General features: G+C 47.7%; 1 protein-coding gene across 2 annotated transcripts in view; it reads left to right on the top strand.

Moving 5' to 3' along the window:
- The window catches only part of LOC127006237 (protein mahjong-like), a 28,858-nt gene extending 3,300 nt beyond the window's left edge, over positions 1 to 25,558 (top strand). Inside the window, exons 2-27 of one of the 2 annotated variants that reach the window (XM_050875861.1) lie at positions 287 to 561; positions 1,672 to 1,902; positions 2,899 to 3,094; positions 3,987 to 4,244; positions 5,674 to 6,017; positions 6,570 to 6,749; positions 6,865 to 7,329; positions 7,903 to 8,069; positions 8,640 to 8,763; positions 9,066 to 9,197; positions 12,864 to 13,013; positions 13,541 to 13,694; positions 14,236 to 14,384; positions 15,563 to 15,850; positions 15,964 to 16,151; positions 16,851 to 17,072; positions 17,477 to 17,681; positions 18,623 to 18,691; positions 19,635 to 19,771; positions 20,415 to 20,496; positions 21,054 to 21,200; positions 21,679 to 21,967; positions 22,687 to 22,859; positions 23,257 to 23,344; positions 24,358 to 24,651; positions 24,822 to 25,558. In XM_050875861.1, coding sequence (XP_050731818.1) covers positions 409 to 561; positions 1,672 to 1,902; positions 2,899 to 3,094; positions 3,987 to 4,244; positions 5,674 to 6,017; positions 6,570 to 6,749; positions 6,865 to 7,329; positions 7,903 to 8,069; positions 8,640 to 8,763; positions 9,066 to 9,197; positions 12,864 to 13,013; positions 13,541 to 13,694; positions 14,236 to 14,384; positions 15,563 to 15,850; positions 15,964 to 16,151; positions 16,851 to 17,072; positions 17,477 to 17,681; positions 18,623 to 18,691; positions 19,635 to 19,771; positions 20,415 to 20,496; positions 21,054 to 21,200; positions 21,679 to 21,967; positions 22,687 to 22,859; positions 23,257 to 23,344; positions 24,358 to 24,651; positions 24,822 to 24,823 — 4,887 coding nt within the window. In that variant the 5' untranslated portion in view covers positions 287 to 408 and the 3' untranslated portion in view covers positions 24,824 to 25,558. Of the gene's footprint in view, positions 1 to 286; positions 562 to 1,671; positions 1,903 to 2,898; positions 3,095 to 3,986; positions 4,245 to 5,673; positions 6,018 to 6,569; positions 6,750 to 6,864; positions 7,330 to 7,902; positions 8,070 to 8,639; positions 8,764 to 9,065; positions 9,198 to 12,863; positions 13,014 to 13,540; positions 13,695 to 14,235; positions 14,385 to 15,562; positions 15,851 to 15,963; positions 16,152 to 16,700; positions 17,073 to 17,476; positions 17,682 to 18,622; positions 18,692 to 19,634; positions 19,772 to 20,414; positions 20,497 to 21,053; positions 21,201 to 21,678; positions 21,968 to 22,686; positions 22,860 to 23,256; positions 23,345 to 24,357; positions 24,652 to 24,821 lie in introns of both variants that reach the window. The other variant, XM_050875860.1, reaches the window with a different exon arrangement.
- Positions 25,559 to 25,912: the final 354 nt, after the last annotated feature.

Genomic DNA, 25,912 nt, shown 5'->3' with positions numbered 1-25,912 from the left:
GTCAGCAGAAGCTTACTGAATAACTGAATGATTGAATGAATGAGTGACTGAATGATTGAATGAATGAGTGACTGACTGACTGAATGAATGAGTGAATGTATGAATGAATGAATGACTGACTGAATGAATGAGTGACTGACTGAATGAATGAATGAATGAAAGAAAGAATGAATGAATGAGTGACTGAATGAATGAATGACTGGAGTAACAACATCAGTCATTGTCAGTTGTCAGTGTGTCAAAAGTTCCCTTCTTGCCAACAACTAACCGTTTCTTATCCCCGCAGGTTTTTAAGAGAAATACAGCAAAACGGCAACAGATAACCGGAATTGAAGGAAACGCGCAAACAAACAAACCAAGAAATCTATCTGAAAAAACTTACAACAGGATAAAAAAATAACCTCCAGGATGCCGAGCTGCAACCGCGATGTCCTGCAGGAGTTACAGGAGATCCTACGGCAGTGGGAGGAGGACTCAGCCGTTGCCTCCAAGGACCCCACGCCTCATCTCCTTAAACTGTGCGAGCTCTTTGAACGAGAGACCATCAACTTCCTGAAAAAGGTGTGACCACTTGCCAACTTCTTCACCTCTTTATCTGTTCCTCTATCTGGTGTTATGCACTCCTTCCTGCCCTGGCAAAGGTTCTAATTCCACCCCTCCACCTGGCCCTCTGTCTGGTGTTAGTGTGCTCCATCCTTCCCCGGCAAAAGTTCTAATTCCACCCCTCCACCTGGCCCTCTGTCTGGTGTTAGTGTACTCCATCCTTCCCCGGCAAAAGTTCTAATTCCACCCCTCCACCTGGCCCTCTGTCTGGTGTTAGTGTGCTCCATCCTGCCCTGGCAAAGGTTCTAATTCCACCCCTCCTCCTGGTCCTCTGTCTGGTGTTAGTGTGCTCCATCCTTCCCCGGCAAAAGTTCTAATTCCACCCCTCCTCCTGGCCCTCTGTCTGGTGTTAGTGTGCTCCATCCTGCCCTGGCAAAGGTTCTAATTCCACCCCTCCACCTGGCCCTCTGTCTGGTGTTAGTGTGCTCCATCCTGCCCTGGCAAAGGTTCTAATTCCACCCCTCCACCTGGCCCTCTGTCTGGTGTTAGTGTACTCCATCCTGCCCTGGCAAAGGTTCTAATTCCACCCCTCCACCTGGCCCTCTGTCTGGTGTTAGTGTGCTCCATCCTGCCCTGGCAAAGGTTCTAATTCCACCCCTCCTCCTGGTCCTCTGTCTGGTGTTAGTGTGCTCCATCCTGCCCCGGCAAAGGTTCTAATTCCACCTCTCCACCTGGTCCTCTGTCTGGTGTTAGTGTGCTCCATCCTGCCCTGGCAAAGGTTCTAATTCCACCTCTCCACCTGGCCCTCTGTCTGGTGTTAATGCTCTCCATCCTGCCCTGGCAAAGGTTCTAATTCCACCCCTCCACCTGGCCCTCTGTCTGGTGTTAATGCACTCCATCCTGCCCTGGCAAAGGTTCTAATTCCACCCCTCCACCTGGCCCTCTGTCTGGTGTTAGTGTGCTCCATCCTGCCCTGGCAAAGGTTCTAATTCCACCCCTCCACCTGGCCCTCTGTCTGGTGTTAATGCTCTCCATCCTGCCCCAGCAAAGGTTCTAATTCCACCCCTCCACCTCTGACTTCTACAATTCTTAGCTCACCCTCATAACCCCCCTTCAACCCCATAACAGGATCCAGACCCATTTGACGACCGCCACCCCATGACCCTGGAGCCGGAGTGTGCGTTGGGGATGATACTACGAGCACTCTTCCGCAAAGACAACTTCGTCACCAAGCTGGTCAACCACTACCTCCGGGAAAACTACTTCACGAGCCAGGGACTGATGCAGGACTCCACCGAGCTCAACATCGCCGCCTGCCGCCTCCTTCTCGACATCCTCTACGGCCTGGATATCCCGCAGGTGTGTGGCAGGTTTGGGTCAGGTGTGGATAAGGCTTCTTGCTTCTGGATTTGATTACCTGCTCTGTAAATTGGCTTAGTATTCTGCCCCCCCTCCCCCCCTTTTTTTTTAACTAGAGGTGTGTTTGTAATTGAAAAGATGTGACAGATACAGAATTAGTGACTAACTGAATGGCGATGAATGATTAAGTGATTGACAGAATGAATGAATGAATGACTAACTTACTGAATGAGTGACTTGACTGAATGGATGAATGAGTGACTGACTGACTGAATGAATAAGTGAATGAATGAGTGACTGACTGAATGACCAACTAACTGACTGACTAACTTATTGACTGACCGAATGAGTGAATGACTAACTAACTTGCTGAATAAATAAGCGAGTGACTGACTGACTGACTTCTTGACTGAATGACAGACTAATTAGCTAAATGACTTAATTAATGACTGACTGACTAACTGAGTAAAGAAGTATTTCAGGCGCACAATACGATACTTGACAACACGTGAGAATTGTTTTTTGTCTTCTTAATGACCTAGATAAGAGAGGTGGGTGCTATGAGGATGATTGCAGGTGGCCAGTGTCAGGTTCGGGTAATACTGGAGGTTTCCGATCTAGAGGAAATTGAAGTGCATATATAAGTTCCTTTTGTTCAGTTATGATTGTACCATAGCAAAGAGAAAGTTAGCTTACAAATTATATGTAATTGTTCCAGTGTTTGTTAAAATAATGCGACTGAACTCAGAGTTAAGCAAGGGAACACCTGGTAAAATTAGTTACCCGTTTTTTATGTATGTAACTTAACACCGCCCACTCATTTTATCATGTAGTAAAAAAAAAAAAAAATAAATAAATAAAAGCTTGTTTGACCTCTATTCGGGAGCAGTGAGTAGCAGGCTTTTTTTCTTATATATCTTTCTTTATGCCCTTGAGCTGTCTCCTTTACTGTAAAAGAGAAAAAAAACACCCATGCACATCCTCCCCTATCCTCAGGTCTTCGAGGGATCCGAGACCACCGTCATGCGCCTCTTCTCCTGGGCCGAGAGCGGACCCGAACCCCTGAGGACGTACGCGACGGGGCTTCTGGCGGCGGCGATGGACGTCCCCGAGATCGCCGCCTCCTTCAGAGACTACAACACACACCTCGTCCCCGTCATGCTGCGCCGACTGTGGGAGCTGAAGGATGAAGGTGCGTGGGAGGGGGGGGGATGATGGTGTTGTTGTAGTAGTAGTAGTAATAGTAGTAGTAGTAATGTGGGGTTTGATAGGTAGAGATGAGAGTGGACTGAAGGCTTGAGGAGAGGGAGAGAGTGTTAGGAGGAGGAGGAGGAGAAGAGAAACTGACCCAGAGAAAGAAAAGAGGAGAGAGAGAGGAGGAGGAGGAGGAGGAGGAGGAGGAAGATAACCAGAGGAAGGAAAGAGGAGAGAGAGAGAGGAGGAGGAGGAGGAAGAGAAAGATAACCAGAGAAAGAAAAGAGGAGAGAGAGAGGAGGAGGAGGAGGAAGAGAAAGATAACCAGAGGAAGAAAAGAGGAGAGAGAGAGGAGGAGGAGGAGGAGGAAGATAACCAGAGAAAGAAGAGAGGAGAGAGAAGAGGAGGAGGAGGAAGAAGAGAAAGAGAGAAGAGGAGGAGGAGGAGGAGGAGAAATATGGGTAACAGAAGAGGTAGAAAAGAAGAGAAAGAGGAGGCAGAGTAAGAAGAGATGAGGAGGAGGAGGAGGAGGAGGGAAAAGAGTAAGAGAAAAGTAGATAATGAGAAGGAGGAGGCAGAGGAAGAAGAGGAGGAGGAAAAAAGGAAGAGAAGGAAGAGGAAGAAGAGGAGGAGGTAAAAAGGGAAAAAGGATGAGAGAAAAAGTGGTTTAAAGAGGAAATGAAAGAGAAAGAGGAAGAAGAGGAGGAGGAAAAAGGGTGAGAGAAAAGGTGATGTAAAGAGGAAGAGGAAAAGGGAAGGAAGAGAAAATATAAACTAGAAGAAGAAGACAGAAACAGACAAAGAGGAGGAGGAGGAGGAGGAGCAACCATACAGTACCTCCAAAACATCAACCGAGGAAATCAACCCATTAACCCACATCTCCGTTGCAGGTGGAGGCGGAGAGACGGTCAAAGGAGGAGGAGGGGGAGGAGAGAAGGAAGGCAGCAGACGAGGGGACACCGAAGTGAAGGGGGGCGGCGAAGAAGGGGGAGGGGGCGAGGCTGGAGGGGGTCCGGGGGGCTTGGGTGTGCCTGAGCGGCCATTCGCGCACCTCAACAAGGAGTCCCTCTGCTCGCCGCCCCCCACGCATGCCACCACTAACGGGGAGGGGGCCGCCCACAGCCCCCCGAGCCCCAAGAAAATGAAAGGTGAGGTGAGGGTAGGCTGGGGATAGCTTAGGTTAGGTTAGACCACGTAGAATTCACCGGGCCGGGGAATCGAACCCTGGTCATTCTGGTTGTGAGGCAGACGCTCTATCCACTGAGCTACCGGGCCGTGTGTGTGTGCGGTAGAGAAGTGTGTGTGTGCTAGAGGAGTGTGTGTGTGTGTATGTGTGTGTGCTAGAGGAGTGTGTGTGTGTGTGTGTGTGCGCTGTAGAAGAGTGTGTTTGTGTGCATGCCAGAGGAGTGTGTGTGTGTGTGTGTGTGTGTGTGTGTGTGTGTGTGTGTGTGTGTGTGTGTGCGTGCTAGGCATGGTCACAATCACAAAGGGTTATCTAGAGCACAAAGAACGGCATATTATGAACACCAATTTGATTTCTGCGCGACGCTTTTGGTAACAACACTGCGCCTGTGATCAATGTGGACAGACGCTCCTATTTCATGCCTTTAAGACTAGAGATCATTAGAGTGGATGTAACAATTTCCATCACAACCACCATGATAATTTAACCCTTTAACCCGGTAGCAGCAGGGATCATGTTTCTTAATGGTCCCTCTAAGCGAGAAAAATGAGAAAAAATCATCACTCACACAAACCATTTCGTAATATATATCAAAGCATTTGTGATCAGTTTATGTACCATCTATTTTTGGGGGGGTTTATATCATGGCACAAATTTTGCCTGTTGCTGCTACATGGTAAAGCCACAAATTTGGCCCGTCGCTGCTACACGGTAAAGCCACAGATTTGGCCCGTCGCTGCTACACGGTAAAGCCACAGATTTGGCCCGTCGCTGCTACACAGTAAAGCCACAGATTTGGCCCGTCGCTGCTACACGGTAAAGCCACAGATTTGGCCCGTCGCTGCTACACGGTAAAGCCACAAATTTGGCCCGTCGCTGCTACACGGTAAAGCCACAAATTTGGCCCGTCGCTGCTACACGGTAAAGCCACAAATTTGGCCCGTCGCTGCTACATGGTAAAGCCACAAATTTGGCCCGTTGCTGCTACACGGTAAAGCCACAAATTTGGCCTGTCACTGCTACACGGTAAAGCCACAAATTTGGCCTGTTGCTGCTACACGGTAAAGCCACAAATTTGGCCCGTCGCTGCTACACGGTAAAGCCACAAAATTGGCCCGTCGCTGCTACACGGTAAAGCAACAAATTTGGCCCATCGTTGCTACACGGTAAAGCCACAAATTTGGCCCATCGCTGCTACACGGTAAAGCCACAAATTTGGCTCGTCGCTGCTACCGGGTTAAAGTCATCACCATCACCAACAGCAACCGTAATCTAATCCCTTACTCCCTCAAACAACCACCAACACCACCACTTCCGTCATCACCCTCACCACCATCACCACCATTACCACCACCACCATCGACAGTAATCTAATCCCTTAATCCCTCAAACAGCCTCTACCACCACCACCACTACCAACAACAACAATGCCAACAACAACAACAACAGCACCACCACCACCACCACCACCTCTGCCGTCCCCAACACCCCAACCAAAAACGCCAATTCGAGCGGAACCTTCAACATCTTCGGCTCGCCCAAGTCGTCCTCGAGGGGGGGCGGGGGGGTGGGAGACCTGGCGGACCCCCAGCTTCTCCTCAACTCCGACTGCTCCAACTCGTCGTGGGCGGAGATGGGGAGCTTCATCGTCGGAACGTATCAGATGTTCCCCGTCACCCGAGACACCCAGCAGATGTTTATACTCAAGTACCTCAAGCCGATCGGGGAGTATCAGGAGGTAAGGAGAGTGTGAGGGAGGAGGAGGAGGAGGCAGAGAGTGAGTGTAAGAGAAAGTATGATAGCTTGCGGTCTTTTTTTTTTTTTTTTCTTTTTTTTTTTTTTTTTTTTTTTTTTTTATGCCCTTGCACTGTCTCCTCTGCTGTAAAAAAAAAATAGGAGAGGATGAGTAAGATAATGTGAATGAGGAGGAGGAGGTAGAGATTGTGAGCGAGTGAGCGAGAGAGAATGGGGGAGAGGAGATTAGAGGTGTGAGTGAGGGAGAGAAGGTGAGGGGAGGAGGAGGTAGAGAGAGAGAGAGAGTGGAGGAAAGGAGATAAAAGGTGTGAGTGAGGGAGAGAAAGTGAGGAGAGGAGAATGAAAGACTGAGGAAATAGAAGGGCTAGAGAGAGAGAGAGAGATTCCTTCACCCCATTACCCATCACTGCAATTCACAACCCCAACACGAACAGGAAAACCACTCTTATCACCCCAACACAACCCATTCTTAACCCCACCACCAAGCACCCCATCCCCACCCTAACCACCCCTAACCTCCGCCCTGTCGTTGCAGTCGCTGGGCCACGTTTACGAGTACCACGCACTCGACCTCATCTTCCACTACATGCAAGTCCGCAAGGTGGGCAACGCACGGCTCTCCTTCGAGGGGCTGCGTTTTCTCGGCTCTCTTCTCTTCCACAAAAAGTTCTGCCTCGAGTTCGTCAACATGGGCGGCATCCAGGAGCTGCTAAAGGTGAGGGAGAGAGAAAGAGAGATGGATGAAGGGATTGTAGGGATGTGTAGGATTTGTGCTAAAGGTTGTTATTGTATTGTTATAACACATATTGACGGACGTACTTTCCCTTCAGGTTCCACGGCCGTCACTACCAGCAGACGGCGTTGCGCTCTGCCTCTGGTATCTAGCGTACTGCGAGGAGGCGGTGGAGCGTATATGCCTACTCCCAGAGCGAACCGTGCGAGAGGTGACCTGTTACGCCTTGTGGCTGCTCGAGTGCGCCCACCACTCCTCCCGCACCCACGCCGTCATGTTCTTCGGGATGGTGTTTCGCTTCCGCACACTCCTGGACCACTTCGACAAGCAGGATGGACTTCGCAAGCTGCTCAACCTGCTATCCACGCTGTCGCTGTTCCAGGAGGCGTGGGAACCAGACTCGCCGGAGAATTCTGCGTCGTCGGAAACCATGGTGTGGCAGACGGTCAAGCAGGTGTGTCTCAGCCTGAAGCAGTACTTTGAAGCGCATCTTGCTCTCAAAGTACAGCACCTCCAGCGGATCTCCTCGGCGCACCCCCAGCCCTCCACACCGCCCTATAAGGTAAGACGTCGAGTGAGGGAAAATGGGAAAAGTAGAAGGGGTCATAAGAGAGAGAGAGAAAATGGGAAAGGTATGACCATATGAGGGGTGGAGGAGGTGCCAGAGAGAGGTTAGGGGTAGTAAGAGAATAGCTGAAAAGAATAAAATGATAAGTTATCCAAACCAAACCCACCCTAACCTCACAGCCCCAAACCTAACCTAACCTTTACTAACTTGACCTGACCCAGCCACACCAAACTAAGTCAACCTCACCCCAACCTTACCTGACCTGACCCACCCTTGTCTAAGCTAGCCATACCACACCAAACCCACCCTAACCTAACAACCCCAAACCTAACCTAACTTTGCTAACTTGACGACCCCAAACCTAACCTAACCTAACCTAACTTGACAACCCCAAACCTAACCTAACCTAACCTAACTTGACAACCCCAAACCTAACCTAACCTTTACTAACTCAACCCCAAACCTAACCAAATCTTTCCTAACCTGACCTGACCCAGCCACACCAAACCTAAGTCAACCAAGCCCCAACCTAACTTGACCTAACCTTCCCCCACCTTCCACCTCCAGGCATTCAATGTATCGGAGGAAGTTGTGGAGGTTAATGTGGAGTACCTGCTGGCCCACCTCCCCGGGCGGTCACACTGGCGGCCGGTGGACAACTTCCTGGCGCTGCGTGGTCTACCGCTCCTCCTGCAGCTGGTGGCCATGGTTGTCAGTGACTCCCTCGCCCCAAAGTGAGTGTGGGCGGAGACGAGATGATGGTGGTTGTCCAAGTTGTCTTTTTTTTTTTTTTTTTTTTTTTTTTTTTTGTGTGTGTGTGTGTGTGTGTGTGTGTGTGTTATTAGTCGTCCCTCAAATAGTACGGTTTCCAATAGTTCGGTTTTGGTTTTATGTGGATTTTCTAAGAAGATTTTTTAGGATTTTTAAATTTCCCGACAATCAGAAAACTTAAAAATCCTAAAAGATCTTCTATGTCAATCCGTATAAAACCGAAAGCAAACTATTGGAAACCGTACTATTTGAGGGACGACTGTATTTGTATTATTAGTATTAATCGGGGGTTGTGTCCCGTCTCCTGGGGTCTGTTCCCTTCTCTTATAATTCCTTCACCTTCTGTCTCTCTCCGGCATATGACCACAGATGTTGCGCCGACTAAACCAAACTTTCCAACTTTGTCTTTTTGTGTGTGTGTGTGTGTGTGTGTTTTCTTCTTCTGAGGCCTTAGTTTGCCTCTTTTTACCGTAAGATACACACACACACACACACACAAACGCACGCTGACACATTCCTCGGCTCATCTCCAGAACAGAGACGGGAGTGTTGGCGCTGGACATCCTCTACGTCTGCAGTGTGATGCCAGCGGTCCAGGCGGCTCTGTGCGAGAAGGTGCCCGTGTCTCTGGCTGAGGAACCCTTGCTGGACTCTGAGGTGAGGCTGTAGGGGGTGGAGAGAGAGACACAAGCCCGTAATTTTAAACCTATCGGCGACCTCGTTCCCGTGTTTGAAAAGCCTCTCGTAGAAGTTGATCCATTTCTTTCACTTCTCCGTTCTTATATTTTTCTTTCCTTCTATCCCCTTCACCTTCCCTTCCTCCCCCATTCCTCTCCCTCCTTCACCCATATTCATCCATTCCCCCAGGAGGTGCTCATTTTCCCCTCACTTCCCTTCCCATTCCCTTCCCTCCACCCCTCTTTTCACCCAAACTCACCCGTCTTCACCCGTTCCCGCAGGAGTCACCCGGGTACGCTGTGTTGGTCGCCTGTATCCTCGAGAACGTGCAGTCCACCTCGTGCACGTCACCCGCCATCCAGAAAGCCGCCCTCCGCACCCTAATCAACAGCCTATGTGCCCCCATACCACGGGTGAGTGCGTGTGTGCTTGTGTTTGTATTTACCTAGTTGTAGTTTTTCAGGGTCGGGGCTTTACGCTCGTGTTGTCCCGTCTCCATATCTATTCTTCAATAACACTCAGCTGTCACCTTCTTCACTAAACATCCTCGGTCTATCCTTAACTCAAAATCTCAACTGGAAACTCCATGGGTCGCATTATAAGACATTTCGTTGCCCAAGAACACATATTTGACAAGGTTTTCGTAGGAGTTGAGGGCATTTTCAGGAGTAGTTTTATGACCCCGGTAGTAGTTTGACCCTTCTTCTGTACCATTAACCTGAAGAAACACTCATTAGAACCCGACTGACCCCCTCTTTGACCTTTAGAAATAGCTGATGTGAGAAACGAAAGTGTCTTATCATACCAACCCATATCTCCTCTCTTACTAAATCAGCTTCTTTGAGGTTGGGCGTTCTGTATCGTCTCCGCCAGTTTTTCTCCCCCGCATAGATGCTATCCATATACAGGGGCCTTGTCTGCCCTTGTATAGAGTATGTGTCACATGTGTGGGGGGGGCTCCACTCACACAGCTCTCTTGGACAAAGTAGACTCAAAGGCTCTTCGTCACATCAACTCCCCTCCTTATACTGACAGTCTTCTTCCTCTTAAAATCCACCGCCATGTTGCCTCTCTTTCTGTCTTTTGTCGATATTTTCATGCTGACTGCTCTTTTGAACTTGCTAAATGTATGCCTCCCCCCCCTCCCGCGGCCCCGCTGCACTCGACTTTCTACTCTAGCTCATCCCTATACTGTCCAAACCCCTTATGCAAGAGTTAACCAGCATCTTCACTCTTTCATCCCTTACACTGGTAAACTCTGAAACAGCCTTCCTTCGTCTGCATATCCTCCTGCCTATGACTTGTCCTCTTTCAAGAAGAGTGTATCAAGACGCCTCTCCACCCGAAATTGACCTCTCTTTCGGCCACTTTCCTTTTGTCTATTATGGGAGCGGTGAGTAGCGGGCTTTTTTTTTTTTTTTTTTTTTTTTCCCCCCACTCTGTCGCCCTTGAGCCGTCTCCTTTGCTGTAAAAAAAAAAGTCCCCTTACCCTGTCAAATTCACCTCCAGTCGTCTCCACCATCTCTTTTCCATCAGCCTCTCTGGTCTTGACAGGGTGGTGGTGGGGCGGGGCTGTCGTCGGGGGTGAGCGGGGTGCTACACGACACCCCCAGGGGAGGCAGCCCCGTCAAGCGTCCACGTAACACGGGCGAAGAGGAGATAAAGCGTGCGTGGGACTGTGTGCGCACCAGCAACGGCACTATGGCAAGCACACACACACACACACACACACACACACACACACACACAGCACAACTTTCCTCATAGAAGTGTGGATTTGTGGAACAGTTTGGAGGAGGAAGTTGTGGAGGCGAAGTATCCACCAAATGAAAGAAAGATTGAACAAAAGTGTGGATTTACCTAGTTTTTTCCTGTATGCCAGAACTAGGTAAACACACACTTCTATTCAATCTTTCTTTCAATTGGTGGACACTCTTCCCCTCCACCACCACCTCCTCCAAACTGTTCCACAAATGCACGCTTCTATGTGGAAAGCTGTATTTCTTTATGTCTCTCAAGCATGTTCCCTTTCTCAGCTCCTTGTTGTGTCCTCTCAATCCTCTCCTTTGCTCCCTCTCCATCAAGCCTTCTCTATCTACCTTATCCATCAGTTCAATTCAGTAATAGGCGTGGGGTGTTTCTTTAGTTGTGTTGCAGGTCCTGTGTTTTTATGAGTCTTGTTTTCCGGATGGTTTTAATATATTCTTTTCTCTCTTGTATATCTTTGGTTCTTTGTTCACCAAAAAGTAGTGATTCTGCTGTTATTTTTTCTGCGTTGTGAGGAAGTTGATTGTAAGTTAAATTTGTTTCTTTATCTTCATAACCTGTACATACCAGTCATCACCTTAACCTGGTAGCAGCGACGGGCCAAATTTGTGGCTTTACCGTGTACCAGCGACGGCGGCCAAATTTTTGCAATGATATAACCCCCAAAAAAAGAGATGATGCATAAACTGATGACAAATGCGTTGATATATATTATGAAATGGTTTGCGTGAGTGATGATTTTTTCTCATTTTTCTCGCTTGGGGGGACCATTAAGAAACATGATCCCCGCAGCTACCGGGTTAAACAACATTATCAAGTCTCCTCTTTCCTCTGTTCCAAAGTTGGCAGGTTCATGCATTCCAATCTTTCTTCATATGGCAGATCTGAGAGTTCCGGTACCATTTTTGTTGCGTCCCTGAATCCTTTCCTATTTCTTTACATCCCTTTTTTGTGTGCGGAGACCATACCACTGCTGCATATTCTAACTTTAGTCTAATCATTGCCCTTTATCATCTTTGTCATCATATCTATATCCATTTAGTGGAATGCAAATTTAACATTCTGCAATAGTCTATATGTATCCCCAAATATCCTGTTTATGTGTTTTTCTGGCATCAAAGAATCCTGAATTGTCACTCCCAGGTCTTTCTCTTCCTTAACCACTCCATGTCCCTTACCCTGCCAACAAATCCCCTTACCCTGTCAACAAATCCCTTACCCTGCCAACAAATCCCTTTACCCTGCCAACAAATCCCCTTACCCTGCCAACAAATCCCCTTACCCTGTCAACAAGTCCCCTTACCCTGTCAACAAATCCCTTTACCCTGCCAACAAATCCCCTTACCCTGCCAACAAATCCCCTTACCCTGTCAACAAATCCCCTTACCCTGTCAACAAATCCCCTTACCCTGTCAACAAATCCCCTTACCCTGCCAACAAATACCCTTACCCTGCCAACAAATCCCCTTACCCTGCCAACAAGTCCCCTTACCCTGTCAACAAATCCCTTTACCCTGCCAACAAATCCCTTTACCCTGTCAACAAATCCCCTTACCCTGCCAACAAGTCCCCTTACCCTGCCAACAAATCCCCTTACCCTGTCAACAAGTCCCCTTACCTTGCCAACAAATCCCCTTACCCTGTCAACAAGTCCCCTTACCTTGCCAACAAATCCCCTTACCCTGCCAACAAATCCCCTTACCCTGTCAACAAGTCCCCTAACCCTGTCAACAAGTCCCCTTACCCTGTCAACAAATCCCCTTACCCTGCCAACAAATCCCCTTACCCTGTCAACAAGTCCCCTTACCCTGTCAACAAGTCCCCTTACCCTGCCAACAAATCCCCTTACCCTGCCAACAAATCCCCTTACCCTGTCAACAAGTCCCCTTACCCTGCCAACAAATCCCCTTACCCTGTCAACAAATCCCCTTACCCTGTCAACAAGTCCCCTTACCCTGTCAACAAATCCCCTTACCCTGCCAACAAGTCCCCTTACCCTGTCAACAAATCCATTTACCCTGCCAACAAATCCCCTTACCCTGCCAACAAATCCCCTTACCCTGCCAACAAATCCCCTTACCCTGTCAACAAATCCCCTTACCCTGTCAACAAATCCCCTTACCCTGCCAACAAATCCCCTTACCCTGCCAACAAATCCCCTTACCCTGTCAACAAGTCCCCTTACCCTGCCAACAAATCCCCTTACCCTGTCAACAAATCCCCTTACCCTGTCAAAGTCACCTCCAGTCATCTCCACCATTCCTTTTCCATCATCCTGTCATCGTCATCATCAGCCTCTCTGGTCTCCACAGGGTGGCGGCGGGGCGGGGCTCTCGTCGGGGGCAGGCGGGGTGCTGCACGACACCCCAGGGGGAGGCAGCCCCGTCAAGCGTCCACGTAACACGGGCGAAGAGGAGATAAAGCGCGCATGGGACTGTGTGCGCACCAGCAACGGCATCATGGTAAGCACACACACACACACACACACACACACACACACACACACACACACACACACACACATATGCAGGTTGACAGATGTATAAAGAGAAACATATATATTCACACACACACACACACACACACACACACACACACACACACACACACAGGTTTACAGTCGCATACACAGAACCCCAATTATACACACACACACACACACACACACACACACACACACACACACACACACACACAAAGTTCAGCTGATTCATCAAGTAGATTTAAACAACTCAGACCTAACTATTTCTTTGTCCTCTGTTCTCTCTCTCTCTCTCTCTCTCTCTCTCTCTCTCTCTCTCTCTCTCTCTCTCTCTCTCTCTCTCTCTCTCTCTCTCTCTCTCTCTCTCTCTCTCTCTCTCTCCTTATCTATCTTCACTATTTCTCTCCTGACCTCATTTCTCAACTTTTTCTCCTACTCTCCGATCCTCACCCTCATATCTCTCCCTTTTCCCCACGCCTCACCCTCTCCACCCCTTCCCCCCCACAGTACCTACTCAACATGCTACACAAACGCACGCCAATCACCGACGCCGACTGCATTAGGGGCCTTGCGTGCCGCGTGCTGGTGGGGCTCTCGCGAAGCTTTGCCGCGCGACAGATCATGAGCAAGCTGCCGATCTTCACCTCCGGAAAGCTGCAGTGTGAGTATTATGAGGTGGTGTGTGTGTGTGTGTTGTGGTGGGTGGGAGGAAAGGGGTGTAAGGGTGATGTGTGTGTGTGTCGAGGGGGTAGGTGAGAAATTGGGAGTGGGGGGGGGGGGGAGGTAAGAAAGAAAGAAAGAAAGAAACATACAGACAGATAGACAGAGAGAGAGAGACAGACAGACAGACAAGCAGAGAAAGAGAAGATTCCTGTTGATAAAGAAAGAGAAAGATTGCAAAGAAATAAACAAAAAAAATACAGGAAGAAATAGGAACAAAGAAAGACCAAGAGGGAGAGAGAGAGAGAGAGAGAGAGAGAGAGAGAGAGAGAGACTGACAGACAAGCAGTGAGAGAGATCAAGTTCCTGTTGACAGAAAAAGAAAGATTGCAAAAAAAAAAAAAAATAGGGGAGAAAAACAGGAACAAAGAAAGACCAAGAGAGAGAGACAGACAGACAGACAGGAATGAGAAAGTAGTAACCAAGGACACCCCATCACCCCATCCCACACTAACACACCTTCCCACACCTCCCCATGACAGTGTTGATGAAGGAGCCGATTCTGCAGGACAAGAGGGCAGAGCATGTTCAGTTCCAGCGGCACGCCCTCGACCTCATCAAGGCCGTGTCGGGGGGATGGGAGCACACCGTTGGCGCCGTAGCGGACGTCTCCATGCAGAGTATACATAGGGTGAGTGTTCCAGGGTGTGGGGTGCGGGGCGAGGTGTTCGGAGGTGGCTTGGAAATATGAATGAACGAAGATATGTGTGAGTTTCGGTATGGGTGTTATAGGAAGAGGATTGGATTGTGGAGTAGTTGAGGTGGATTGGGTTTTGGTATGGGTGAAAGAGGAAGAGAATTGGATTGTGGAGTGGTTGGGGAGGTGGAACATGGTACTCTGAAGTGGATTGGGTTTTGGTGTGGGTGTAATAGGAAGAGGATTGGATTGTGGAGTGGTTGAGGAGTGGAACGTGGTACTCTGAAGTGGATTGGGTTTTGGTGTGGGTGTAATAGGAAGAGGATTGGATTGTGGAGTGGTTGAGGAGGTGGAACGTGGTACTCTGAAGTGGTTTGGAGACATAAAAGAGGATATGTGTGGGTTTTGGCATGGTTGTATTGTGGAGAGAGAGAGAGAGAGAGAGAAATGAAAGCATAATACTACAGTTCTTCCACATCTTGCACTATTTGTTACTTCATCCTTTCTTCTTCTTCCTCTTCCCTTTCTTCCTATTTATTGTTGTCTTTTCCTTCTACTTCTACTTCTACCAGTTCTTTTATGATGATTCCCGTGAGTGGGCAGGGCGGTAGATGAACAGATTGATGGAAAAGTAAAAATAATTATAAAGGAGTAAAAATGTTAATCCCCTTACCCTGTCAACAAATCCCCTTACCCTGTCAACAAAGCCCTTTACCCTGTCAACAAATCCCCTTACCCTGCCAACAAATCCCCATACCCTGCCAACAAATCCCCTTACCCTGCCAACAAATCCCCTTACCCTGCCAACAAATCCCCTTACCCTGCCAACAAATCCCCTTACCCTGTCAACAAATCCCCTTACCCTGCCAACAAATCCCCTTACCCTGCCAACAAATCCCCTTACCCTGCCAACAAATCTCCTTACCCTGCCAACAAATCCCCTTACCCTGCCAACAAATACCCTTACCCTGTCAACAAATACCCTTACCCTGTCAACAAATACCCTTACGCTGCCAACAAATACCCTTACGCTGCCAACAAATACCCTTACCCTGCCAACAAATACCCTTACCCTGTCAACAAATCCCCTTACCCTGCCAACAAATACCCTTACCCTGCCAGCAAATCCCCTTAACCTGTCAACAAGCCCCCACATGCCCTTCTCACTACAGGCTGATGTTGTGGCCCAGACCAAGATCCACTACAACAAGAAACAGTTGCTCCAGTTGATACAGAGTCATCTAGCAGTGGAAGGGTTCGAGGGGGTGGCCACAGCGCTCCAGCAGGCCGCACACCTCCCACCCCTGCCCCCCCAGCACGTCACCATGGGGCCTCCGCTACGCTGCCTCTCCATCGGCCCCTCCACCCCCACCTCCTCCTCATCTGTGGCCAGTGGTGGGGTTGCGGGTGGGGGAGCGCCATTGGGAGGGAGTGGGGGCGGGGGCGGAGGTATGCGGAATGTGAGTTTGCTTTGTTTGTTTGTTGTGTGTTTTATTGTTTACTTCAATCAGAGAATAATAATGATAATAATAATGACTGATAATTAACCTTGACCTGACCTTTGACCTTCCAGTACCAGAGGACAGGTGGGGGGAATGCCTCAAGACACCTCTTTAACTCCTCCGGGGGGAAAGGGGGAGCAGCAGGGACCCCCACGATACCCCAGCCAGCCCCCTGTACCACCGCCCTCCCTGCCACCACCCCCACCACCACCACTGCCTCCACCACCACCCCCACCTCCATACACATCAAGATCAATAGGTAAGTAGTAGTAGTAGTAACAGTAGTAGTAGTAACAGTAGTAGTAGTAGTAGTTGTAGTAGTAGTAGTAGTTGTAGCAGTAGATGTTTTTGTTATTTTTCTACCATAGGAGTTTTGTGCTCTACCGACTGAGCTAGCCATAGTAGTAGTAGTAGTAGTAGTTGTAATAGTGATTCTTGTTAACCCGGTAGCAGCGACGGGCCAAATTTTTGCCATAATATAAACCCCAAAAAATAGATGATACATAATCTGATCACAAATGCTTTGATGTATATTATGAAATGGTTCGTGTGAGGGGTGATTTTTGCTCATTTTTCTCGCTTGGGGGGAACACTAAGAAACATGGTCCCCGCTGCTACTGGGTTAATCGTCTTAAGATTGGCACCACCTGTGAAGTGGATCAACAGGGTGAGTGGGTATTGGAGCAAGAGAGTTGGAAGTAGCAGGATTGAGTGTGCCGAGAGAGAGTGCCGGAACAGGGAGAGAGGGAGACACTCACTCACTGCGCTGCCCTCTGTTGGCATTGACTCTCACTACTCCTGCCCTTAGTGTTTCAGGCAGCATCATCCCTCCTGAACCTCTCGACTCCTTGATCACCATTCTCTGCCACCCAACACCACCACCATCACCACCATCACTACCAACAACAAAACAACCACCACCACCACCACCACCACCACTCATCACTCCCCCCCACAGATCAAGAAGGGACAGCACCAGCACCTCCACCCCCACCACGCCGTCGAGCTGCAGCAGTCAGTTTGGAAAGAGCGAGGGGGGGGCGGGGTGGAGCGGCGTGGGGGGGGGTCTGATTCCCGAGCCCAGCATCAGTTTGGACACCATTGTGAGGGAGTACCTGACCAACCAGCACGCCCACTGCATCAACCCTGTGGTGACCTGCCCGACCTTTGACCTCTTCCAGTGAGTGTTGGGGCCGGCAAGCATGGGTGGATTTTTTTTTGTGTGTGTGTGTGTGTGTGTGTGTGTGTGTATGCTTGATTCTTTTGTATATATATATTTTTGTGTGTCATTTATTTTGTTTCCTTTGTTTTTGTGTGTGTGTGTGTGTGTGTATAATTTCATGAGCCTTGTCTGTTTTTCTGTCTACATGTCTTTCTGTCTGTCTGTTCCTGTCTCTTATTTTTGGTCAGTGCCTGTTAATCTGTGTGTACCTGTCTGTCTATCTGTGTGCAATCAACATAATCACTTGTACGTCGATTTCTATAACCTATTTCATCCCCTAAAATCCACACCCATCACTCCACATCACCCCCATTAAACCCCATATACATAACGCCCCATACCTCCTCCACCCCCACCTCCAGGCCGCACAGATGCCCCGAGCCCAAGTCCCTCCGTGCACCCTTCACCAACTTCACCATGCACCACTGTCTGCGGCCCTACGGGAGGGTGCTGTCGGGGGCGGAGGGGGCATCAGTCACCCGGAAGTTTGTTTACAGCCGCTACAGACACACGCAGACGTACCGCAACCCAGATTTGGATGACGTCTTCCTCTGCTGCTCGTATACGGTAAGTTTGGGGCGGGCTGGGCGGGATTGGCGTAGGGTTAGGTTGTGTGGGGTTAGTAACAGTAGAAGTAGTAGTAGTAGTAGTAGTAGTAAGCACGATGGCAGGAGTTTTAGTAGTATATGATGAGTTTGGTGTGGGTTGGATGGGGTTGATGGATATTGGGTGAGGTTAGGGTGGTAGGAGCAGTAGTAGTAAAAGTAGTAGTAGTAGCAGTAGTAGAAGTAGGAGTTGTAATAGTAACAGCAGTAGTAGCAATAGTAACAGTAGTAGTAGTAGTAGTAGTAATAATAAAATCACCTCTAAAACTATTACCCATATTGGTAAAGTCAGACCAAACACATTCCCTTGACATCTCGGAAACCTAGAAGATAACGAACATCAGGTAGAGTCAGGGGCCGGAGGACTGGACAGGACAGGTTACGTTAGGCCAGGTTAAGTTAGCTCAGGTTAGGTTAGGTTAGGTTAGGTTAGGTTAGGTTAAGCTAGGTTAGGTTAGGTTAGATTAGGTTATTACAGAGCTTGGTTAACATCACTCTTATTAACCTTATTAACTTGTGACGTATATAGAGGGAAAACTGTAGTGCATATAATTAGGAGTTTTTTGTTTATTTATTTTATTTGCTTACGTTTTTTACTGACCTTATTAACCTGTGATGTATATATAGAGAAAACTTGTGCATATAATTAGGAGTTTTTTGTTTGTTTATTTTTATTTACTTACTCTTTTTTTTTTCCCTAAGAACGTTAATGCATTCGTCGGAGGAGTAATTGATGATTTGGAGGAATAAGTGATGTGATTATTATTATTATTATCATTATTATTATTGTTATTATTGTTTTTATTAGGTTCAAAGGAGCTAATGGGCCTTTTGCAGACTCCTTATGATCTTGAAATTAAAACACACTCACCCATTCTCTCCCTCTCTCTCTCTCACCCACAGACGGATGACCAGGTCGTTCTCGTGGGGACCAACAAGGGGATGGTGCGGCTGTACAGGAAGGGAGGAAGTGTGAGTATTGCCGGATGAGTTGCCACCCTCTTCTTCATCCTCCTCCTTTCTTCTTCTTCTTCTTCTTCGTCTTTCTGTTGCCCCGTCATCTCATTTCTCTGGTTATGTTATCTTCCTCTTTTTCTCTTCCCTGTTATTATTATTATTATTTATTTATTTATTTTATTTATTTATTTATTTTTTTTTTTTCCTCTTCTGTCCCATCTTCCTCCTCCTCCTCCTCCTCCTCCTCATCTTTGCTTCACTCTTCTTTTTCTTCTCCTATCTCATTTCTCTCATTGTGTTACCTTCCTCATCTTCTTCTCTTCCTTCGCCTCCTCCTCCTCCTCCTCCTCCTTCTTCTTCTTCTTCTTCTTCTTCTTCTTCTTCTGTCCCATTGCCATCTCCATTTTCCTCCTCCTCCTCATCTTTGCTCTATTTTTCTGATCTTCCTCCTCTTCCTCATGTCTTCTTCCCTCTCATTATCTCCCCCTCCTCCTCCTCCTCCTCCTCTTCTTCCTGTTCTAGTTATTTTTCTTTTATTTTCTTCCTCTTCTTCCTTTTCTTATATTCTTGGTCCCTTATCTCCTTTTCCTTTCCTCCCTCTCTTCTTTCTATTCCTCCTCCTTCTAATTTACTTTCTTTTTCATTCTCTTCTTAATTCTTACATTCCTTGGCTTGTATCCTCTTCCCATTTTCCTCTTCCTTCTATTCCTTCTTCTTCTTCTCATCTACTTCCTCTTCTTTCTTCTGCTATATTCCTTTTTCTTTTACCTCCTTTTCATCATGTCTGTCTTCCTCCTCTTCCTCTTCCTCCTTATCTTCTTCTTCCTCTTCTTTCTTTTATTATATTCCTTTCCCTCTTGTTGCTCTCCTCCTCCTCCTCCTCCTCCTCCTCTTTTTATGCTATTTTTCTTCCTTTTCATGTGGATTGGTAACTCATTCTTCCGTTCCCACCCCACAGGAAGAGGGTGCGTATAGGGTGCACGAGGGGGCTGTCACGCACTTGGCGCCCCATTCCTCCGGGTCGCTGGTGCTCACATCATCCACGATAAGTCACGAGGCGGCGCTGTGGGGGCTAAACACACTCTTTGATGAGAAGTGAGTACAGCCCTGAGGTTAGGTTAGGTGAGGTTAGATTAAGACAGGGGTAAGGTTAGGTTAGGTTAAGTGAGTACTGGGTAAGGTTAGGTTAGGACAGGGGTAAGGTTAGGTTAGGTTAGGACAAGGGTAAGGTTAGGTTAGGTTAAGTGAGTACTGGGTTAAGATTAGGTTAGGTTAAGTTAGATTAAGACAGGGGTAAGGTTAGGTTAGGTTAAGTGAGTACTGGGTTAAGATTAGGTTAGGTTAGGACAGAGGTAAAGTTAGGTTAAGTTAAGTGAGTACTGGGTTAAGATTAGGTTAGGTTTGGACAGGGGTAAAGTTAGGTTAAGTGAGTACTGGGTTAAGATTAGGTTAGGGGTAAGGTTAGGTTAGGTTAGGGCAAGGATAAGTTTAGATTGACAGGTAAGGTTAGGTTAGGTTAGGTTATGACAGGAGCAAGATTAGGTTAGGTTGGGACTGGGGTGTGGGAGGGTGTGATATAGGTGTGTGGATTAATGAGAGAGAGAGAGAGAGAGAGAGAGAGAAAGAGAATGTGTGAAAGATTTCCGTCCAGGTCCTCTTTTTTTTTCTTCATTAATCTTTTCATTTTATTTATTTATTTATTTTTATTTATTTTATTTTTTTCTTCATGTGTGCACAGACTGATCCTGCAAGACTGTACGCACGCCGACTTCAGCAACGCACACGACAAGATCATCGGAAACAGCACTCAGACAGCCAGGGTGAGTGTGTGCGTGCGTGTATATATGTGTGTGTGTGTGTGTGGTTCCCTGTTATTCTATTTCATTTTCAAGTCCTTTCTCCCCTCCACTCCTCCCTCACAATTTCATCACATTCTCCTTCTCTTATTCTCTCTCTATTCCAGTTTCTCCTTTCTCTGTTTCACTTCTCTTATCCCCTGTCAATTCTGCCTCTTCCAGTTTCAAGTCCTTTCTCTGTTCCTTTCCTCCCTCGCAGTTCCTCCATCACCCCTTTCTTGTTTTCTCTCCGTTTTACTTCTCCGACTTCATTACAATCCCTTTCTTTCATCCCCAAATCAATTCCTACTTCTTCCAATTTCAAGTCGTCCTTTTTCCGTATCTCCGCAAATTCACGACACTCCCCTCCTCTCTCTCTCCTCCGCCCAGCTTTACGACCTCAACACCAAGCAGATCGTTAGCGAGTTTGATTCCCTTCCTCTTATCCCCACATCAATTCCTACTCCTTTCAATTTCAAGTCATCCTTTCTCCGCATCTCCGCAAACTCACGACGCCCCTCCTCTCTCTCTCCTCCGCACAGCTTTACGACCTCAACACCAAGCAGATCGTTAGCGAGTTTACGCCCAAGCTGTCCAACCACTATCGTATCAACAAGGCCGTTCTTGATCCCACCGACAACCTCCTGCTCACGGATGGCGCCCTGTTTGACGTCCGGAGTGGGGAGCAGGTGAGGCTGTGTGTGCGTGTGTGTGTGTGTGTGTGTGTGGTGTGTGGTTTCTTTCTCCCTCTCTCTGTCACCTACCCCATTTGTCTACCTCTTAAGTCTCTCCTTGTGTTTCTCTCCCTTCCTTCCTTCCTTCCTTCTTTCCTTTCTTTCTTCTCTCAGTCTTTCCCCTCATCCACCTCTCCGTCACCTCTCCTCTTCTCTCTCCTTCCTCTTCTTTCATCCTTCCTTTCTTTCTTCCTCAATTTTCTGTCTCCATATCTCCATCTCTTCCCTTCTTTCCTTTCTCTTCTTCTTCCATCCTTCCTTCCTTTCTTCCTCTCATTCACCTCTCCTTCCCTTCTATCCTTCCCCTTCTTCCTTCCTTCCGTCCATTGTCTCATCCACCTCTCCACCCATATACAGAACTCCACCTATCTACTCCTCCCACTCTCCCACCACTCCCTCATCCACTCACCCATAATTCCATCCCTCCACACAGCTCCACAAGTTCGACAAGATCAGTCCCCTTCTCAGCGGAGTCTTCCACCGAAACGGCCTTGAAATCATCAGTTCTTCCGAGATATGGGACCTGCGCACCTTCCATCTCCTGCGCACGGTGCCGGCCCTGAATGAGTGCGATGTGCTGTTCAATAGGGCGGGGGATGTGCTCTTCGGCGTGCCCCTCCTGGACCTCCTCGCCTACATGTATGAGGATAATGTGTCATCAGCGCGTCCCTGGGAAACCACGTCATTCCGGACACTGGACGCGACGGACTACTCAAGCATCGGTGGGTAGACGTCTCTGTGGGTGTTGGGTGGGTGTCGGGGGTCTGTCTCTGTGTGTGTGTGTGTGTGTGGGTGTTGTGTTTCAGTGGGTGTTTTAAGTTTCGTTTCTACCCCTGTTTTATCGGCCTTCCCTCCTATCTCTTTCTCCCTGTTAATTTTCCTTGCCTGCTAAACCATCGCACACACTTCCCCTCTCATCTACACACACACACACACACACACACACACACACACACACACACACACACACACACCACAGCCACCTCTCTCCACATATCTCCATCTCTTCCCTTCTTTCTTTCCTCCCCTTCTTCCTTCCTTCCTTTCTTCCTCTCATCCACCTCATCCACTAAGGCCTGCAAACCATCTTAATTCACTCTCATCCACTCACACACATAAACATCCACCACTATGCCACCTCACATCCCTTGTCATCCACTCCTCATCCACCCAGCCCAGTAAACCATCCATCTAACCACTCCTTTCATCCACCACAACCACATCCACCACAACTACCCCACCTCACACTTATCATCCACACCTCATCCACATCTCAACCACCCTACTTCTCCTTACATCCACCACTACCATCACTACCATTCCACCTCACACCCATTCATCCACTCCTCAACCACCTTTTTTTTTACTTTTATAGCGAGGGAAAAAATATATATATTACGCCACCTCACCGCCCCTCTCTTCCACCCCTCCACACACACAGCCACGGTCAACGTCAAGCTGATCCTGGCGTCCCTGTCGGTCAACCATAGCGACACCCAGTTGGCGGTGGTGGAGTGCGACAGCGACACGGAGATTCAGGGCGGTGACATTGTGGACTCGCAGGTCAGGGTGTATGAGGTGGGGATGGCCCGGCAGCACGATGATGACGATGATGTGAGTATTGGGGTGTTGTGTGTGTGTGTGTGTGTGTGTATGTGTGTGTGTGTGTGTGTGTGTGTAAGAGAGAGAGAGAGAGAGAGAGAGAGAGAGAGAGAAGGAAAGGAAAGGAAAGAAAAAGAGGAAAAGGAAGGAAAAGTAAAAGTGATAGTGTGTGTGTGTGTGTGTGTTGGGATTGGTTGAAATATGTGCAACAGGAAGAAAGGAAGGAAAGAAGAAGAAGAAGAAGAAGGAGGAGGAGGAGGAGGTGAAGAAGATAGCAGTGTAAGAGAGAGTGTAGAAAAAGTGTTTATGAAAAAATAGGAGGAAGAGTTGAAATAGAAGAAGAAAAAAAAGAATATGACCACAAAACAATAATAATAATAATAATAACTCCCTTCGTCGTCTTCCGCAGCTCATGGACGAGGACGGCGACGACGACTTGGGAGATGAAGAAGATGATTCGGACAGCGACGATCAAAACTCTCAGGACGATATAGATGGTGAGGATAGGAGAGGGAAAGGAGAGGAAGGGAAGGAAGGCAAAGGAAAGGAGGGGATGGGGAGAGAAGGTTAAGGAAGAGAAGAAGGGAAGGAAGGAAGGAAGGAAGATGATGGAGAGAAGAAGGGAGAGGAAGGGAAGGAAGGCAAAGGAAAGGAGGGGATGGGGAGAGAAGGTTAAGGAAGAGAAGAAGGGAAGGAAGGAAGAAGATGCAGAGAAGAAGGGAGAGGGTGGAGGGAGGAGGTGGAAAAGTGAAGAAAGGAAGGAAAGAGGGAAAACTGGGAGAGAAGGGAAGGAAAGAAGGAGAGGGGAGGAGGAGGAGGAGGAAAAAAAAAAAGTGAAGAAGGAAGGAGGGGTTTAGGGAAGGGAAGGGAAGGGAAGGAAGGAGTTTATGAAAGAGAAGAAGGGAAGGAAGGAGGAATAGCTGAAAGAGGAAGGAAAAGAAGGAAAAAAGGAGGGAAGAAGGAAGAGATTTAGGAAAGGGAGGAATAGCTGGGAGAGAGAGAGAGAGAGGGAGGGGGAAGGAAAGAGGGAAGGGGAGGGAGGGAGGAGCTGGAGAAGAAGGAATAGATGGGAGGATAGAAAGAAAGGAAGGAAGGAAAGGAAAGGAAGGGAAGGTGATTTTCTCTCTCTCTCTCTCTCTTGATTTCTTTCTTTCTTTTCTTTCCTCATTTGCCAACTTCACACCTCCCTCTCCTTCCTTCCTTCCTTCCTTCCTTTACTTTCTCTCCATCTATCTTCCTTTCTTCCACTCTTCTCTCTCTCGCTCTCTCTCTTTCCTTCCTTCGTTTTCTTCTCTATTTCTTCCTCTGTTTGCTGCATTCATCCTTCCTTTAATTTCTCTCCATCCATCTTCCTTTCTTTCATTCTTCACTCGCACAGTCTCTCCTTCCTTCCTTCCTTCATTTTCTTCTCTATTTCTTCCTTTGTTTGCTTCCTACTTTCTCTCCATCTTCCTTTCTTCTCTCTCACTCACTCACTCACTCACTCTCTCTCTCGCTCTCTCCCGTACAGTTGACGACAGCGAGTTCTCCTCCATCTCCTCCAATCACTCATTCATCGCAAGCTCCCTGGACAACGACAGCGATGACTCCGAGGCTGTGTACTTCCAACTCAGTGCAAACGCAGAGCAGGCCGAGCCCGCGAGTCCACAGCAGGAGGACGAGGAGGAGGAGGAGGAGGAGGAAGAGGAGGAGGAGGATAATGAAGGAGCTGAGGAGGCTATGGAGGAGGAGGAGGAGGACGGAGATGGTGATGGTGGTGTATCGCCATCTGCGGCTGCTGGTGACGCTGCTGACAGGGATGCTTGTGAGTAGATGGTGTGTGTGTGTGTGTGTGTGTGTGCGTGTGTGTGTGTGAGAGCGAGAGAGAGAGAGAGAGAGAGACATCGAGTTCACTATAAATCTCAAAATCGCAATGTTAGTTTCTATGTTATTATTATCATTATTATTTTTTTTATCATTATTTTTTACTTACAGGATGAAAGTAATAATGATGGTGATGATGACAGTGATACCAGTGAAGGAAGGAAGGAAGGAAGGAGAAGAGAAGAAGAACAACTATAAGAGAAGGAAGGAAGAGAGGACAAGGAAAGGAGAGAAGAGGGAGAGGAAGTAAAGGAAGGATGAATGCCAAAGAAGAAAGGAAAAACGAAGAAAACAAAGGAAGGAAAAAGAAGAAAGAGAGAAAGAAGGAAGCAGAAAATAAATAATGGAGACAGAAAAGAAAGGAAGGAAGGAAATGAAGAAAACGAAGGAAGGAAAACGCGAGAAAGACGAAGATTAAAAGAAGAAAGAGAAAGAGAAAGAAGGAAGCAGAAAAGAATGGAGGGAAGGAAGAAAGGAAGGAAATAAAGAAAAAAACAAAGGAAGGAAAAAGAGAAGAAGAAAGAAAGAAGGAAGCAGAAAAGAATGGAGGGAAGGAAGAAAGGAAGGAAATAAAGAAGAAAACAAAGGAAGGAAAAAGAGAAGAAAGAGAGAAAGAAGGAAGCAGGAAATAAATTACGCAAACAGAGAAGGAAGGAAGGAAGGAAGGGAATCATAACCACACTCACCTCAGTCTACCCCAAACTGACCTAAACAAACAGACAAGCAAAAGAAAACATCAATAGACCACCGCCTATCTACCCTACGTGTTTGTTTCCCATTGTTTTCTCATTATTATTCATTATTATTATTACTATTATTATTATCAAAGAAGGGAAGGAAAGAGAAAGAGGGAGGAAGGAGGAATAGCTGGGAGAGAGAGGGAGGGAGGAGGTGGTTAAGAAGGGAAGGGAAGAAGGATGCAGAGAATGGAGAGAGAGGGAGGAAGGAGGAATAGCTGGGAGAGAGAGGAAGGGAGGAGGGGGTTAAGAAGGGAAGGAAAGAGAAAGAGATACAGAAAAAGGTGAGAGGGTGAGAGAAGGGAGACAGGGTTAAAATCGGGAAGAAAAGAGATCCCATTGTTGTCTATCTCACCAAACAAACGGACCTTGAAATGACACATAAAAGGAAGTGACATTAAATTATTAACCCCTTAACTGCGGATTTCCTATAAGACAACATCACCAAGCTACAGGAATGGAGCA

This window comes from Eriocheir sinensis, chromosome 32 (assembly GCF_024679095.1).
Source record: "Eriocheir sinensis breed Jianghai 21 chromosome 32, ASM2467909v1, whole genome shotgun sequence".
NCBI lineage: Eukaryota > Metazoa > Arthropoda > Malacostraca > Decapoda > Varunidae > Eriocheir > Eriocheir sinensis.
Note: the sequence above shows the minus strand (reverse complement) of the source record. Positions and strands in the feature narration are given on the sequence as shown.